This window comes from Sphaerodactylus townsendi, linkage group LG08 (genome assembly GCF_021028975.2).
Source record: "Sphaerodactylus townsendi isolate TG3544 linkage group LG08, MPM_Stown_v2.3, whole genome shotgun sequence".
In the NCBI taxonomy this organism is placed as follows: Eukaryota; Metazoa; Chordata; class Lepidosauria; order Squamata; family Sphaerodactylidae; genus Sphaerodactylus; species Sphaerodactylus townsendi.
Genome location: NC_059432.1, coordinates 33,140,682 through 33,160,082, shown reverse-complemented (window position 1 = coordinate 33,160,082; position 19,401 = coordinate 33,140,682). Strand labels below are relative to the sequence as shown.

General features: G+C 41.4%; 1 protein-coding gene across 1 annotated transcript in view; it reads right to left on the bottom strand.

Annotated features, from left to right (window-relative positions):
- Window positions 1-19,401, bottom strand: part of PTEN (phosphatase and tensin homolog) — a 77,085-nt gene that overhangs the window by 6,640 nt on the left and 51,044 nt on the right. The window contains exons 6-7 of the mRNA XM_048505234.1: window positions 2,063-2,204; window positions 285-451 (exon numbers count right to left, since the gene is read on the bottom strand). Of these exons, the coding sequence (XP_048361191.1) occupies window positions 285-451; window positions 2,063-2,204 (309 nt within the window). The remainder of the gene's footprint in view (window positions 1-284; window positions 452-2,062; window positions 2,205-19,401) is intronic.

Genomic DNA, 19,401 nt, shown 5'->3' with positions numbered 1-19,401 from the left:
AACTTCATCTAATCAGAAAGGTTCAGTCCTTTCACAATTGCGCTATTATTCATGCCTTGTTTTATTATTCATGTTTGTCCATAAGTCAAGGCAGCAGTAAGGGATTCTCAATGAACGTGCCATCTAAAAACTGTTTGTCCATCTCATTTCCACACTTCTATACAAATCCTGGTATCTCAGAGATTTGTGCTTCCTATGACATTTGTCAGAATGTGTAAAATCCACCCATTTAGGACAGGAGAAAATTAAAACCAAACACTGGCATCTCCATTTATAAAACAAACCTTTTTCAACATTTTGTTTTGTTTATGGAAGAATTCCACCTTGATATCGCCACAAACTGGTAATGGCTGAGGAAACTCAAAGTACATATATTTGTCTCCACGTCTTGTGGGTCCTGAAGAGGAGGTGAATATCTTTACCTTAAGCTGGTAGACCACAAACTGAGGATCTGCATGATAAAAACAGTCATTTCATAAGAAGCAGTTTACATTTGAACCATTAGAACTAAACAACTTACTGCAAACAAATATTCTCAAGAAATGTTTCTCAATGATAACCACTACTTAATGGTGGTTAAGTATGGTAGGCTTTATGTCGCATTTATCGATTTGAAGGGTGCCTTTGATTCCATTGATAGGGCTCTATTATGGAGGAGGTTAGAAGCATTAAACATCGAGGGAAGACTTCTGGGACTAATTAAGAAACTTTATACTAGCACCATCTGCCAGGTCAAGTGCACACAAACAGGGTTGCTCACAGACAAAATAAGAGTTAACGAAGGTGTGAAGCAGGGTTGCCCTTTGGCACCCACTTTATTCAATCTGTTTCTTATTGATCTGTTGCTCTTTCTGTTAGAAGTTGATGGACATAGTCCAAGGCTGGGTCTGAAAGTGGTGCCCATATTGTTATATGCCGATGACACTGCCTTGCTTTCAACTTTGCAGACTGGGCTGAAGTGTTTGCTGAAACAATCTGCACAGTATTGTGCAAACAGTAAACTGACCATCAATTATGAAAAAAACAAAAGTCATGGTCTTTGCCAATTTGTGCCAAGACCACAAGTGGCAAACAAATGATCATTAAGAGGAAGGTCAAGTAATTTAGGTATCTGCAACTGCTGTTTCACTTCAAGATGTCATGCGGCAATTAATAAAGCCATCCATTCAGCTGAGGCAATCAGTCGTTTCTATTATAACAGGGGCCAACAATTTATTCCAGCTGCATTAAAAAAATGTAATGCTAAAGTAAGTGTCCAATTGCTACATGGAACCCCTACATGGATTGACTCAGTCAAGCAGTCACTAGAATCTACACTATATGGTAATATATCTGGTACTATATGCGGAAACAACACAAGATAGAAACTCAGAGCTTTTAACTGCTGGATCCAAGTACCCACTGGCAGATTCTCATAGCCTATTGAATCAACTAGTGTCAGAATCATGTCACTGTAAGTGGAGAAGTATAATTGAAAAAAAATTAAACTCTATGGGTTTATCACTGGACCTATTTTTGTTACTTCTGGCCCAGAAACCTGTTATTTAAAAAAGAAGGATCCTAGAGAATGAACAACATGAATTGTTGAGAGTTGTTCCCGTCTCCTTAGGAATTAAATTATCGCCAAGTAAAATGGCTGAATATTTTTCTTTCCTTGAAATTCCAAAACATTGCAGAGTCCATTCATTAGCTCGTTTTAATTCCCTCCCATCCATTATGTTATTCGGGAGATTTCCGAGAATAGCATTAAAATATGCCCCTGTGCAAGGGGAGCTGTTGAAACAGTTCAACACATTCTTTTTTTTGTTAATAAAGTTTATTAAAGCTGCTCATTAAAACTAATACATTAAAATTATAATAAACATATCAAAAAAGTTAAACAAAGAAAAATAAAATTGAATTGACAACATTTCCATTCACTGGAGGTCAATATTCTCACCTGACTTGCATTCATTTACATATTCTCCAACTCAGTATTGAGGAATGAGGACAACTATGCTCACTTGCTGATATGGATGTTAGAAGATACTGTCTCATGTCACGGGTATTGAAAAATACTTACTGCAAGTGCCGCCACTGAACATTGGAATTGTTTCAAACATCATTTTGTGAAAGAGCAATGCCACAGGTCTGTAATCCAGTTGATTCTTTAACAAGTAGCTATAGTAATATACATAGCGTCTCTGACTGGGAATAGTTACTCCCTATAGAAAAAGAGAAAACATACTATTTTTAACATTTTTATAGCTTGTAAAAACTGCCCACTCTAAATTTTTAAAATGAATCACCATATCACTTCCGACGAGATAAGAAATTTAACCTTCCCCTCCCCTTCAAAATCCAGCTTATCAACACAAAAAGAAAGGTGATACAAAATCCAAATAAAAGTTTCTCCCACAAGGTTAGACACACATCTTTTCTACATTAGCTTTTTTCTCCAGGGGAGGCCACTACAGTGATAAAATAGTTAAGATTACAGTAAGCCACAAAATACATACCCCTGTGCCAAGGCACTGAAACATCACTGGAACAGGAAAACATCACACCAAAACACAGCACAGAACACATTATTTATGCCTGTTTTGGTGCATGTGACCATTAAAAAGTTGAGTATCTTTTGTATTTGTTCTTAGAAGTTTTATACCATGCAGCTTGAAATTGCAGTTAAATTCAGTGCATACCTTAGTTTAACATATTCGTATGCTCTTTCAACTCAAAATTACATTCTGTGGTTCCTACAAAATGGCAGCTTATGACATATTATCACAAAAGCATTACAAAACACAGTTCAATGTTTTCTATGAGCTATTAAAATACACTATATTTCTTGCACTTTTCCTATTACAGCAATTAAGACATCCTTTGGTGTGTAGATGTTTACTTGTAGCCAATATTTTTGAAGTGGTTATCTATGCAGTCTATGCCCGCACAGACGACTTTTGGAGCCTTTTAAGGTTATACAATGTAACTTCTTTGCCTTTGGCCCCGCCCACTTTGAAGAGAGGTGTGCAACAGAACACACGTAGGAGGCAGAGCCACGCTGTTACTAGAATGATCCATGGTGGGTAAGTGGAGGCTCTGTTTCTAAGACAACAATGTCTCTACCTATCCTGCCAAACCTTCGGGTGACTAGCACTGCAGTACCAAGATGGGGCACTCATTTTCTGAATTGGTTAGTATACTTAAACAGAAATCTTGCCTGGACTTGCCTTCACCCATATCTGCCTTGTAAAATAGCCTGACACTCCCTTCCTAAAGGGATTAAAAGCAAAGACAATACTTCTGATATAGAAGTCTGGTTCCACCTCCAGCACTGGACTATCTGCCTTGCTAATACAAAGGACTTGCTAATGTAATTGCTCCAAGTGTTCCTGCTAGCACAACACTAATCTTAATTTCTTCCTCTAACGCTCTCCAAAGTCCACCTTTATTTCCATTCCCATTGTTTTGCAGCTGTGATTGAATCACAGCTGCACCTGCACCTTCAGGCACTCCCTGGTTCAGCCAATCAATGCCAATTGCCCAAATGTTGTATTGTTGAAGGATTTCATGGCCAGAATCACTGGGGTGTTGTGTGGTTTCCAGGCTGTATGGCCATGTTCTAGTAACATTTTCTCTGGACGATTCACCTGCATATGTGGAATCCTCTGAAGATGCCAGCCACAGATGCAGGTGAAACATCAGGAGAAAATGCTACTAGAACACTGCCATACAGCCCAGAAACCACACAACACCCCTGCCCAAACATTAATTTTAAGTACTACACTGATTAACTTGAGCATTGCTGTTCAAGTTGATCACTTCTCTCTTATCATTTTTGTCTTGGGAGATTAAGGGTCACTTTGCATAACCCCGAGGGCCCCTTTTTTCACATAGGTAGCCTTTCTCCCAACCCCTAGTGTTCAAGGTCTCTGGACATCTCTCTGCCTGTTGATATTGTCCCCAACATGTTGCTTCTTCTACCAGAGTTGGTGCGGTTCATTCAGTTCTGTTCATTGAATCTTTCAGCTGCAAGATAGGACAGTACAACTCATCCTGAAATCCTCCACTCTTCCAAATCTATCCACTCCCCCCTCCCCACATTCACACTTACTCTCATTCTCTCTATCTACTAGGACTGTGTGTATGTTCTGCTGCTTTGATTATTGCATGCTTGTATTTTTATTATTTTCTTTTAATAAAATCTGTTAAACTTTTACACAGATTCTCCTGCAGATCTCTAACAAAACAACTTTCTGTAAACATAGGAAACTAAGATTCCGAGTGTATCCAATCTATCTTTAAGCCAGGTCTGCCCTTCACTAATTCTCCCAAATTAAAAAGGGCAGACCCCAGTATTTTGGGTAACAAAACCATTCACTCAGTTCTTCCCAGGAGCAATGTAAGCAGGTATACTCCTCTGTTGTAGGGGAGGATGTCTGGTTTTATGACTGCACAAAACTTGAACAATATCTGTTACAAACAAGCAACCTGTTCTTCATGGTCTCTCGCAGGCATGACAATGGAAAACATTAGCAAGCTGATCTACTAGTGCAGCAACAGGTGAAGCCTTACAGGTCTGCAAGACTTCATCCAACTTAGCTCTGATATCCAGGCATAATTTGGGACACAATTGGATGCCAGAGTCCAAGTGGCTAATCTGCAGAATTCCAAAAGAGGTGTGCCTATGCAGGTCAAAGAGGTGGCAGCAGTTCTGGTAATGTGGTACTGCATACCTTGTCTTCATTGGAAAGCCCTGTTGCAGCAAGGTGTAACCCTGCTTAATGGACAATGTGGTCTAGTTACGGAGGCCAAAATGGGATCCTTTGCCCTTGTCTCATAGGATTATTTCTAAAGGAAAAAGTTATGTCTATATAGCAGGCCATAATCCTGTACTCATCTAAAGAGTACTGACTGCATACAATGAGTTTGAGGCGTTTGAGAAATAAACAGGCAGTTTCAAGACCCTAATTTAGATGGAATCTAGAGGCCCTCTTTGAAAAAAGGAAATGGCAACAAGAGGACCATCCCATCCTTATGGAAGCAGATAAAAAGTGGGATCAGAGTAAGAAGCACAAAGTTTAGTGGTTCACTATGCTTAAATTATGACTACCAGAAATATACTTGCACATTTTGGATCACACATTTCCAGTGGCTCAAAAAGGCATTTACAGCCCAATCGGGGGATGGGGTGAATCCCCCTCTGGTACCGGTGTACCCCTGTGCTGGGGTGAGTACCCATCCTTCTAGTGCAAGAGGCAAATGTGTGGTAGAGGGAGTATTAAACCCAGAAGCCAGGGCATTGTGTGGTTCTGTGGGACCTGACCTGGAAGCCACCAGTGCCCAGGCCCACTGGCACAAAACATAGCACCAGCATGGCTGGGGGCAGGCCAGGGGTGGGGGCGATTTTAGTCAGCCTCCACTGCTTGGTTGGGCCCCATACACCTGTGGATATATGCTATTTTTCTTCCCCCCAGACAGGTGATTTTGGGGCCTTTTCAAAAACTTTTTGGGCTTTGCACAGTGCAGGAATGTCATTTGGAGGGGGAGGGCCAGCACTGCCCCAGCCCTCCGGCCCACTCTATATGATCAGGCGACAGCAGCAGTTATCCAAGAAAGAGAAAGAGGTCCCACCAGGAGCAGTTGGGAACCCCTGCGAGAGAGTAAAGGGTGGAATAGAATCTGCAGGTCAGAGCAGGCACGTTCCATCACAATCATAGGAAAAGTCAAAAGTCTGAATAAGCAACATAGTATCAAAGACTCTGCAACTGAGTTACTGGGTCATGTGATCGTACCAGAAGAGAAACTGCAACCCACAAGGTGCTATTATGCCACAGTCTGTGTAGAATTGGGCCTAAATTGGAAGTGGTCCTGTTTGAATCCCAACCCAGAACGTCACAGAATGCAACTCCTCAAAATTTAGTGAATAAGATGAATTTGACAATTGAGAACTACTGTAGAGTGTAAGAACATAAGAAAGAGCTTAACCCCATGCACAATTTCATTGACTTCAATCATATCCCCCCTCAGACGTCTCCTCTCCAAACTAAAGAGTCTCAAACATTGCAGCCTCTCTTATAAGGAAGGTGCTCCAATCCCTCAATCATCCTCGTTGCCCTTCTCTGCACTTTTTCTATCTCTTCGAAATCCTTTTTGAGATGTGGCGACCAGAACTAAACACAGTACTCCAAGTGCGGTCACACCACTGCTTTATATAAGGGCATGACATTCTTTACAGTTTTATTATCAATTCCTTTCCTAATTATCCCCAGCATAGAGTTTGCCTTTTTCACAGCTGCCATGCATTGAGTTTACATTCCCATGTCAAGTATCTGTTTATATGTGTATGGCCTATGGCTAATAAACATTGAATTGAGACATTCTCATGGAACTAAGACGCCCAAATCCCTTTCCTGGTCTGTGACTGATAGCACTGACCCCTGTAGCATGTATGTGAAGTTTGGATTTTCTGCCCCTATGCGCATCACTTTACATTTTGCTGCATTGAACTGCATTTGCCATTTCTTAGCCCACTCAACGAATTTATCAAGGTCCGCTTGGAGCTCTTCGCAATCCTTTGCGGTTCTCACCACCCTACTTATCTGCAAACTTGGCCACCATGCTACCCACCCCTACTTCCAGGTCATTTATGAATAGGTTAAAGAGCACTGGTCCCAAAATGGATCCTTGGGGGACACCACTCCCTACATCTCTCCATTGTGAGAACTTCCCATTTACTTCCCTTTGCTTCCTGTTTCTCAACCAGTTTTTAATCCATAGGAGGACTTCCCCTCTTATTCCTTCATTGCTGAGTTTTCTCAATAGTCTCTGGTGAGGAACTTTGTCAAAAGCCTTTTGGAAATCCAAGCAGATAATGTCCACTGGTTTCCCCTTACCAACATGCCTATTTACACCCTCAAAGAACTCTAGTAAGTTTGTAAGGCAGAACTTGCCTCTGCAAAAGCCATGCTGACTCTTCCTCAGCAGGTCTTGCTTTTCTACATGTTTTATAATTGTATATTTAATGATAGATTCTACTAATTTACCAAGAACAGATGTCAAACTGACTGGCCTGTAATTTCCTGGGTCCCCTCTAGATTCTTTCTTAAAGACTGGTGTAACATTGGCCATCATCCAGTCTTTAGGGATGGAGGCTGATTTCAGGGATAAGTTGCATATTAAAGTGAGAAGATCAGCAATTTCATGCTTTAGCTCCTTAAGATCTCTTGGGTGAATGAAATCTGGGCCAGCGGATTTGGTAGCATTTAGTTTATCAACGGCTGCCAGAACGTCTTCCTTGTCTACCACTATCTTCGCTAATTCCTCGGATTCGCCTCCTAAGAAGCTTGGTTCAGGTGCAGGAATTTTCCTCACCTCCTCTTGGGTGAAGACAGATGCAAAGAATTCATTCTGCTTCTCTTCAATCTCCCTATAATCCTTTAGCACACCTTTTGTTCCTTCATCATCGAACAGACCTACCACTTCCCTAACTGGCTTCCTACTTTTGATGTACTTGAAGAACTGTTTGTTGCTGGTCTTGATGTTCGCAGCTGTGTGTTCCTCGTACTCCTTTTTTGCCTGCCTTACAGCTAACTTGCTTCTCTTCTGCCACCATTTGTGTTCCTTCTTGTATTCTTTTTCAGTCGAGCTGCACTTCCATTTTCTAAAAGACATATTTTTTCTGATATTTTCCACAGCCTCCCTTGTTAACCATGGTGGTAAGCCTACATCCCTAAGTGAAACACCAGAAAGAGAACACCATTCAGGAGGTTTTTAGAACAGTGATACTTTGTGGCTGTTCTTATTACCGATAGACTTATCCTGCTGATGCTCATTCATACTTTTCTATGATTACTCCAATGTTATGAAACACTTAAGAAATTACCTTTCCTGCAGTTTTGAAGGGCTTGCAAAACAAAACTGTTCAGAAGAGCTCTTGTGTCCTCCAGATTTGCTTTGTGGATGCCCTGAAAGGCAGGCTTAATTGAACCTTGATCTGCAGGTTGTTTTAATTATTCTATTCTCAGAATTATGCTACATTGTGCTGATTTTATGGTTGTTACCTCCCTCAGGTCCTAGTCCTCTGGGGCAAAACCAAGCTAATGAAGGTTTTAAGTATGATCAATTTTCTTCTGAGATGGAGGGAAAATTTCTATTGTGCTCTTTCCTTTAAATAATGTCATGTTTGCCAAGAGAATCTGGCTTGGATAAGAGCACCTTAAGATTCCAGAAGAGGCAAGTCAAGCAAATTCTATTGCATATGCCAGGCAATGATAGTAGAATGTAAATGAATGATACAGAAGAGAACAATCTGCACAAAGAAGACAGAACATTAGCAGCAAAATTAGTTCCACCCTTTAATCATTGCTTCGGTCTTGGTGGACAAGTATTATCTGGGGTGCCAATGGAGTGGCCTGTTGATCTCAATTTTTGAACATCACTTATTTGAGGTGCTACGCAGTGAATTGTGAACAGACCCTCCCCATTCAAGTGAACATACTTAATTCTGGCTTTGGTTTCAGGGGTGAAGGTGGTGGCAGGAAGCCAAGCATGTCTTTTAAGGAGAATAGATTCCACCACTGTTTTAGAACCATAAACCATGGGCATGATGCAATATACTCATCTTTTTATAAAGGCTCAGCATCTCATTCTTGGTCTCTGGCCAGAATATTCTTATGTGGAAGATGGGAAACGAGGACAGAAAGAAAGAGAGAGAAAATTCCTGATCAAGGCTGTCTACCCTTTATCCATCGCCCCAGATGCAGAATAGTGATATTGCTTTCTCTTGGCCTGAAAGACTTCAGTAATTATGAAACTGGGAAAGAGAAAGAAGCAAGCCTCCTGGAGCATGATATACACATTCTCCAATCTTTTTGATTGGGGCAACATCCAAGATTGTTTACCTAATAAATCTTCAGCCACCTGAAAGACAGCTTGAGACTCTAGATCTGTTGCCTGGAATTCTGGATCCTTCATAATTGAAGTGTGTTTAGTACCCAAGCTTAAAGAAGTGGCCATCTGAATCAAGAATACAGAGAACTGGAAGGGATGAGTCAGTGCTTGGCTCTTGTGGCCCTTTCTTAAATGGCCAGGGTAATATTGATCAATGCTATGGGGTCAGGAAGGAATTTTCCTCCAGGCCAGATTGGCCAGAGATCCTAGAGGGTTTTTGTTGTTGTTGTCTTTTTCTGGACATAGAGCAGAGGTCACAGGCGGAGGGAGGGGAGTTGGGGATTTTATGCCTTGTGCAGATGGTTGGGCTAGATGGTCCTTCCAGCTATATTTTCATGTAGTTCCACTGCAGAGCCCCAGTGAAATTCATACCCTAATGGTCCAGAAAACCAAGACAGAGCAGATTGGTCTGCAAGACCATAACATTGGACAAGATTGAGTAAGAAGAACCTGTGCCCACAGAATAGCTGAGTCAAGGGCTAGTTACAGCTGGATTTAGTGAATTTTTGAAAATGTGAGTTCAATGCAACCTTATAAATCTCCACGAAGCTCAAAATGCAGCAGTCATGTCTGTCCATGGAAGGCTATTTACTTCCATACTGAAAATATTTTAAGCTTGCTGGCCAGAGGCATGTGGACTTTGATGGGGACACCTGTTAAATTGAAGAATTGTGAGAAGGGAATCACTGTTGATTTCAACACAGTTTTGAACAATGTCGCTCCTGTGGCAGTTGGAAAAACTGAGTCGGAAGGTGTGACTCCTACACCACGCTGGGCATGTTCTGCAGCATCCTTCTCTTTGAAATGGCTGGTGCTAAAAAGGTAATAGTTCCAGAATGTTCCGAAGTGCTTTCCATGACAAAGTCCAGAGGTGTGGGTGTGTTCATCTGATGTAATAAAATTATTTCCCTGGCTTGAATAAAAATCTTGGCTTCCTCAATAATTACGGGTGCTAGTGTTTCAGCTGTCGCCCTTTACAGATGGTTAATTCAGCTGTGCCTTTATATGGCCTCTGTACTGCCCTACTAAATCTGTTTAATAGGTCTCACACTATATTCTAGATTTTATATACCTTCTACCTTGTCTTTCGATCAACAGCTGAGAGAAGTTCTCACTCATCACATCAACTGATTACTCTTTGCTTGGCTCCTGTTTCACAATGGCCTTTCCGTATAACTTCTTTCCAACCCACTTTCTTTTCTGTTGCTTGAACTTGTGTGCCTAACTTACCTCATAAGGTTTTTGTAAGGATAAAATGGAGGTGAGGAGAAAGATATACTTAAGCAGCTTTAGTGCCCCACTAAACAGAAAGGTGGGGTATAAATTAAGCATTTAAACACCAAGTATAAATTCAGCTGCTTTGGGTGGATGTTCCGTGCACCTGTTGATATAAACTCTGGCCACTTCCGCACACACAAAATAATGCGTTTTCAAACCACTTTCACAACTGTTTGCAAGTGAATTTTGCTATTCCGCACAGCTTCAAAGAGCACTGAAAGAAGTTTGAAAGTGCATTAACCTGCATGTGCGAGATGAGCCTCTGATTCACAAAAGCTTATGTTAGAATAAATTTTGTTAGTCTTTAAAGTTCCCCTGGATTCCTCTTTAATGTTCTGCCCAAATGTAGGAAGTACAAAATGTGCCTATACAAAGACCAAAAACAAAGAAATTAACACTGGTGGTGTAAAGTGAGTCATAGTAAGCTCTAGCAAAACCTTTTACTTTAGTTACCCAACAGTTGTTGAAACAGAGAGTGATAAGCATACAACTGTTTCCAAGGTCAGTACTGTTCACAGACTCTTCTTTTCAAGTTATTTCAAACAGGTGAACAAAAAAGAGGTGGTGATGTCAGCATGTTTAGATTCTGCCAGACCTAAGTTCAATTCAAATACATTGTTTTTTATTTTACAAAATTAATGTACACTACTACCCTATCCCCAGATTTGTACAAACCTATGTCCAAGTACACCCTGACCAGGATAGCCCAAGCTAGTCTGATCTCATCAGATCCAGAAGCTAAGCAGTGTCAGTCCTATTCATTATTTCGATGAGAGACCACCAAGGAAGTCCAGGGTCGCTACACAAATGGCAAAACTACTTCTGAATGTCTTGCCTTGAAATCTGGACAGGGTTACCCTTAGTCAATTGTGAATTGACAGCAAAATTAATAAATAGTAAAAATTTAAAAATCCAAGAACTAGAAGGCCTTATTGTAGAGATTTTGTTAATTGTTCCAGGCTAACTTTGACCTTAGCAATAAAACAGTTTATTAAGCCATTCAGAAACACCTCAGCAACCCTGTAGCCAAACAGCAGAGAACATGAAGCAGTGTAACATTAATTTAAATCAAATTAATAGCACAGTTGATGACAGAAGTGCTACATCTTAGCTTTTTTTTCTTCCAGAGTACAACCTTATGAAAGAATTATTTGCTCCTCCATATTCTTCTTAATGTATCTTTAACTGGAATTTTCCAACATTTTTCTCAACATAACACTACCCCCCCCCCCAAAAAAAAAACCCCAACACCCCCCCCCCCAACAGCAGAGATTATTAGAAATCAGTATCTCAAGACCAGGATGACACAAAGTAACAATGAAGCAGGGAACAAAGTCTGCAATGACTGAGCTGGGATCAAATTGTCACCCATTTTGACAGCGACTTAATTGCTCAGCTTCAACAAGGTTCACTCTACACCCTGTTCTGCGTGTCAAATGCATCATGATCATTATCTTGTGGAATTTTCGAATCCAAACAAAGTGTTGGGGATGTAACACGCCAAATACCACAGTGATCGAGGATAAGAAAGTGACCATCATCGACATAACAATAAGATAAGTTATAACTCAGTGGTCAAGATGATCCACTGGAATTTATGCAAAAATCACAACATTAGCACATCTAAAAACTGGTGGGAACACTGTCCAGAGAAAGTCACGGAAAATGAGATGGTCAAGATCTTGTGGGATTTTCGAATCCAAACGAACAAAGTGTTGGCACATAATACACTGGACATTTCAATGATCAAGAACAGCAGAGTAATTGAAAAAAGAGCATGAGAAGGTCACTAAATACCACAGTTTGAAAATCAAATACAGTGACTATGGCACAAACCAGCTGAAGTTATCCCAGTGGTAATTGACACGCTGGGCACCATTCTGAAAATGCTAGGGCAGCACTTGAAACATCTTCAAATCGACAAAATCAACATCTGTCATATTCAGAAGGCAGCCCTGCTGGTATCTGCACGAATACTACACCGATACATTACAACTTCCCAAACCACTGGGTGAGGCTTGAATTGTAATGAACGACAACCACCAGCTAAAGATCTGGCAGCTGTGAAAGGTACCATAACAACAACAACAACAACAACAACAACAACAACAACAACAACAACAACAACAACAACAACAACCCACTAACAGTAATTTTAAAGAAAACAAAGTTGGGCTATCAAATGGCCAAAGACTCAGAAAAAAAATCTCACATTTGCTGTACATGGATGATTTGAAGCTGTATGGGAAATCAGACACAGAAATCCAGTCACTAGTAAACACAGTCCGAATATTCAGCAGACATTTCGATGGAGTTTGGCCTGGAAAAGTGCGCTACTGTGGCAATAAAGAGGGGCAAGATCACCGAGAGTGATAGGATTGAAATGCCTGATGGCCAACTCATCAAGTGCAACCAAGAGGCAGCTTATAAATACCTGGGCATTTTGCAGCTGGATAACATCAAGCATGGGCAAATGAAGACTATTGTCAGCAGAGAGTACACCCAGAAGGTCAAGAAAAATTTGAAATCTAAATTAAACGGCGGGAATACCACCAAGGCCATCAACACCTGGGCCATACTCGTCATCAGGTACACTGCGGGAATCATCAACTGGACACAGGCTGAGTTGGAAGCATTGGATAGAAAAACTTGGAAGCTTATGACAATGCACCATGCCTTACACCCACGCAGTGATACTGATAGATTATACCTTCCCTGGAGATCTGGAGGCAGGGGCTTACTGCAAGTACAGCAAACAGTGGAAGAGGAGAAGCATGCAATAGCCGATTATGTGAAGGAAAGTCAAGAACAGGCATTGATTGAAGTGAAGAACACACATTTGCTGCAAACCCAGAAAACCAAACAAGAATACAGAAAAAATGTGATTAAAATGAGGACTGAAAGCTGGCACAACAAAGCACTGCACGGCCAATTTCTGGAGAAAATCAAAGACAAGGTGGATAAACGAAAAAAGACCTTGGCTAGTAGTTAACAACTGAACTCTGAAAAAGTGAAACTGAATCCCTTGATTTAGCCAAAGAGCTAAAGCCATTAGAACAAATTCGATCAAGGCCAAAACGTGAAAAATTCTCAGATGATGCAAAATGCAGATTGTGCAAAGAAGCTGATGAAACTGTAGATCATGTCCTCAGCTGCTGCAAAAAGATTGCCCAGACTGAGTACAAACAGAGACACAACTCAGTGGCCAAGATGATCCACTGGAATTTATGCAAGAATTACAACATAAGGACAGCTAAGAACTGGTGGCAACACTGTCCTGAGAAAGTAATGGAAAATGAGAAGGTCAAGATCCTGTGGGACTTTTGAATCCAAACGGACAAAGCGTTGAAACACAATACACCAGACATCACCGTGGTCGAGGACAAGAAAGTGACCATCATCGACATAGCAGTCTCTGGTGACAGCAGGGTCATTGAAAAAGAACACGAGAAGGTCACTAGATACCGCGATTTGAAAATCGAGCTTCAGCTGCTATGGCACAAACCAGCTGAGGTCGTCCCAGTGGTAATCGGCACGCTGGGCGCCATCCCAAAAACACTAGGGCAGCACTTAAAACATCTTCGAATTGACAAAATTAACATCTGTCAAATTCAGAAGGCAGCCCTGCTGGGATTCGCATGAATACTACGCTGATACATTACAACTTCCTAGGCCTCTGGGTGAGGCTCGAATTGTAAGGAAGGCCAACAACCAGCTAAAGATCTGGCAGCTATGAAATCTACAACAACAACAACAACAACAACAATAATACCTGTGTATTCAGAAGTTTCCATCTATCACTAATGCTCATTCCACTAAAGCAAGACAAAAGACCCTTACAGTTCTCAACTAGTCAATACTTCTATAAAGATGCAAAAGTTTATAAAATGTTAGAGAAACATGCATATATATAATATTGAGCAACAATGTAGACTTCAACAAAATAGCCCATTTTCATCATGGCCAAATCCGTGGATATTTACATTCAGACACTGGAGTCATGAACAGATTGACAGATGTTTCTGTAAACCTGAAAAAAGCCATGCAACTGGACTATTGTTTTCCTGCTTAGAAGGTGCTAGGTGGAGAAAAAGAAGAAAAACGGGTTTATACACCCTTATCAGAGAAAGAAAATATGACAACTTGGACTGTATATAACGAAGGCCTTTTCTGCACGGGCAGCTTGCCATAGATTTTCCTAGTGGTCAAATCTTGTGTCTTAGAAACATTTTCTATTAAATCATTTTGCACATACTCTGTCATTTTGGAGTTTCTATTCTCTTCAGTGACATTTATTCTACATGCTACTGCTGAAAATGTATTATTTTATGTGAAACTGACAAAGCTGATCCAATTGACTATGCTTGTTTGCACCTCTGCGTCAATGTTACATCACTAGTTTCACATGACAAAGAGAAATTTTTTGAAAAATTCCTTTTGAAAACGAAGAGGAGGTTGCGCAACTACACGAGGTGTGGATAAGGGTGTTTGCACAAAATGGAAGCCCCCCCCCAAAAAAAAAATTACTGGAGGAAGTGCCATTACCTGAAGGAACAGAATTATGTGCCCCCCTGCCCAAAGAACAACTTTTTTGCCAAATTAAAGCTGCAGTAACACAAGATCATTACTGCGTCAGTCCTTTGACAATTTCCTCCAGCAAAAGCAAAGTCCCTTATCAATTTCACTCGCTTCAAATTGTGGACACAATGTATCTTTGCCTTAGCCATATATGGCTAATTCAAAATGAAACTGGCAAAGATGATACAATCGACCTGGCTTGTGTCCCTGCCCTAATGTTACATCACCAATATATTTGACAAAGAGAAAATAAATTTTAAAATCCTTTTGAAAATGGAAGCTACGGGGTGGGGGGGTGGCTATAGGGGAAGTTAGGTGACTATATGAGGGCATGAATGAGGGGCAGAGAAGTAAACACTATTTCAACATGTTCTCATGCTCAAGGAAATCTGGCTTGGAAATGAAGAACACACACTGTGGTAAAAGCACTCAAGATAACAATAGAGGAAAACATTTCCAAAACCAAAAGGGGGGGGGGGGATACAGAATTCAAAGGGGAAAAGTTGCATTTGGCAGCGAGATACATTGTGAACAACTTGTGCGGAAAGGTCCAAAGAGAAGATGTTAGTATAATGCTTTTAGAGCCAGAGTGGTATAGTGTTTAAGAGCAGGTGGATTCGAATCTGGAGAACCAGGTTTGATTCCCCACTCCTCCACCTGAGTGGTGGAGGCTTATCTGGTGAATCAGATGTTTTTCTGCACTTCTACATTCCTGCTGGGTGACCTTGAGCTAGTCACAGTTCTTCGGAACGCTCTCAGCCCCACCTACCTCACAAGGTGCCTGTTGTGGGGAGAGGAAGGGAAGGAGCTTGTAAGCCACTTTGAGTCTCCTTACAGGAGAGAAAGGTGGGGTATAAACCCAAACTACTACTCCTCTTCTTCTTCATCCTTTCTCATTGGTAACTTCCACAAATGCAGAGATCTTTTAATGAAGAACAGACTGCATTTACATTCTATGAAGCCCAGAGTTGGGCAACTTTGATATGTGAAGCAATCAGGACAGCACCTATTGCATATGGGAATCAATATTACTGAAAGTAGCATGGAAAGCCACTTTGTTCATGTAATATTAGACTCGGGGCCTGAGGCACAACATGATAGACCACTCATCATTACGTTCGTACTGATCAGATACTGTTCAAATACCAAGATGTTGCCCAATCCAAATAAATCTATTCCCTGAGTTTTCGAACAGTTTGAAGCTCTCCTGAATTTGAATGCAACAGCAATTTATTTCAGACAAGGAATCAGAAGAAAAGCTAGTAGCAAGTATAAAACTCAGAATCTAAGCACAATCAGTCCTGGTTAGTACTTGAAGGGGAAACCACTAAGCAAGTCCAGGGTCATGACACAGAAGAAGGCAAAGGCAAACTACTCTCAAAACATCTCTTGCTTTGAAAACCCAATAGGGTTGTCGTAAGTTAGCTGTAACTTGACCACAGTTTCAACCACCACCATCCTGCACATAATGGAAGAGTTTCAATCATTAGGGAAAGAGGACAGACTTGGATAATTGCAATGTAACTAGAGGATATTTAGAGAACCCCTTAAGAAACTACAGTTTAAGGATGCGTATCTACAATTAAATTCAGTACTATAGTAGAAGCAATCAAGCACAGAACTCTTACAAACAAAACAAACTCCTCTGAGCTTCTAGGGTAAGATTTAAGTTTCTGTGTGATGAGTGGATGAGTGAAGTTTTCACAGTAGGACATAGGCGGAAAGGCAGTCTCATTATCCAGCAAAGGCTGCAGGTCATTAATTTATTGATTACATTTTTATTGTCTGTATACAAGAGGAAAAAACACTGGAGAAATTTCATCAGGACTTCAGCAACTTCAGCCATGCTCTTTAAGTAGGTTTATCTCTATCTTCTATCTCATGAACCCTGAGCATATGCTTCTGAATCCCAGTATCCCAACATGATATATGCCATCTACTGTACAGCAATTCTCTTCCACTTTCTACTTTGAACAAAGTTGGTTCCTATGCAAAACAATAAATGGGCATAAATCTGACCAAAAAAAAACACACAATACTCAAAAACCAGTGAGAGAACATTTTAATCTTCAAGACATTCCACTGATGACCTAAGAGCAGCAGCCCTTGAACAGAGAAGGTCTAAAAGGAGATTACAACATGAGATTACTGAACCTAAATTCATTCATAAGTCCAGAACAATGAGCCTCCCAGGGAACAGAATTTTAATATTATCAATATTTGGAACAGAATATTAATATTACAAAGATAAAACAGCACAATGATTTTCAAAAAAAGAATGAACATCCACATACTCCAGTTGAGAGAAAATGCTGTTTATTGCTTGAACTATGCATATCTGAATAAATACACTTTATAGGAAATTAAGAGGCTTTACAAGCTATTACTTTCTAATTATACCAAGGACTTTAAAGAACAATTCATATCCAGAAATCAATGATCCCTAAATACTTGCTAATTACACTTTGTGTGCATTACAGACCAATTAAGTACAGTTTCAACAGGGCTAGAAAGCAAACTAGAGATCTTCAGTTATGTCACAAAACATATTCAAGTAAAAAAATAGTGGCCTGTCAGCATGTATAGTAGGAAGTTATATTCCAATCATCCACATGGAACAAGAGACCAAAAAGAAAAACCTAGCTGCACTTACCAAAACTGGTGTTCATCTAGGTCCTCAGTGCAGACAGGCACTGGGGGATTGAGCCTGAGAAGGCCAGCTGATTTGGCAAAACTTTTTAGCCCTTAGCAACAGCAGGGGGTGCTCATCTTCCTGCAACATCCATGATGGTTCCTTCCCACCCTGAAGTCGACCCACGTGGTCAGCGCAAGAACGAGACGAGACGCGGAGATAACATCTGGTGGAGATCGCCAGCAGCGGGAGCGCGGAGGTCCGTGTTCCTAGCGAGTCTCCCGCGTGCTGGTTCCTGGCACCTTTTATTGTGATTCTATCGGGGGCGTGTAGAAGGGAGGAACGGAGGGAGTTCCGGGAGAGCGGGAGGTCGGGAGATCATCATGTGATGCATGATCTCACCTGGCTAATGCGTCTTGAGGAGGAGCCGCAAAGTCGCCTGAGAGCCTTAATCCTCACCTAAGGGGCAAGAGACCATTGTCCCTAAGCCCGGTGACTGAAGTTTCTTCAGACAGTTCATGACCCGCGGACTCATAGGGGATGAGGAGTGAGAGTGCTTGATGCGACCAGAAGGCCGGTAGGGTGCAAGGTGTTCCAGCGCTCGACCACGGTGCTGCTGGGTCAGCGGTGCATTACTACACCACCCAAATTGTCATGTGACTCAGGGAGACGCATCCCCCCTTCTCTCAAGTTCCTACTTGCTGCCGACAGCCCTAATCAGCTATAAGCCAAACAAGCAGGGAAAGGACACCCAGTGGGGTAGAAGGAAGGGATGACTGTCTGCACTGAAGACTGAGCTGAACACCAGTTACAGTAAGTCCTCCTGAGAGGACAAAAGTGGGGCATTAGAATCCACAGCCAGAATCCTATCCCTGAAAACAGCCACAACATTGCTCTGTGAAAGGAAGAGTGAAAGATATTGCAAGACAAAAAGTAATGGTGTTGATGAATTCAGGCTTTATCAAAGAACGTTCAAAATCAAACCTTACTGGGTTGGCTGGCACGAAAAGGAGCAAATATTTTGCTGTATTTGTTAGTGAATATTGGAGAATACCTGCTTTAAGGCAAATATGCCTATAATAGATCTCATTTGATTACTGTGCTTGCTTAATATACAACATGTAAGAGATAACTTGCTCATGTTAAGAGAGTGTAAGGAAACATAGTAGTCCTGGATTAATTTTGCAAACAGACATCATTTTGAAATATTGTTATTTTAAAAACTGTGGAGTAGTGCAAGTGTTTGAATACTCCAATCCACCTGGAGTTTGGCAATTTCAGCCTGGCAGCAACCACTGGCAGCAACCACTGGGTGCCTTGATACCACCTGACCTGCACGATTCAACTAAGCCTAGCAGCTTGCTACTGTTCAACAGCAGGCATCCTATAAAAGCCAGTGTGGTGCAGTGGCTGGGGAACCCAGGTACAAATCTCCATCTGACCATGGAAGGTCATGCCGTGATTTTGAGCCAATCAAACACTTGCAGCCTAGCCAACCTCACACAATTGTTGTAAGAATTAAAAGGAGGAGCAGGGAATAATGTAAGTTGTTCTGGTCACCATTGTGCAGAAAGGCAAAGTATAAATGAACTAAATAATAAGATGGGAGAATAAATAAAAGGTAGGTTGGTGAATGGCTGAGAATGAGCTAATGAGGCAGGGAAAGGGAAGAGGATATATGCCAAGAAAAAGGTCAGAAGACATAGTGCAAGGAGGGGGATGCAGGGAAAAGTATGGTACCCCCACAATTACTAGAGCAGTGGTGGCGAACCCCACCTGATGTTGGCACTCAGGGTAGTTGGGGATTACGAATCAGCCTTCGCCAGCCCATTACGGCCAATTGGCCATGCTGGCAGGGGCTGATGGGAATTGTAGTCCATAACATCTGGAGGGCCAAAGGTTCGCCACCACGGTACTAGAGGATTCTCTAGTATGCAAGTGAACCTGGCCCAGTGGTTGGCACCACACAACTGGGTAGAGGC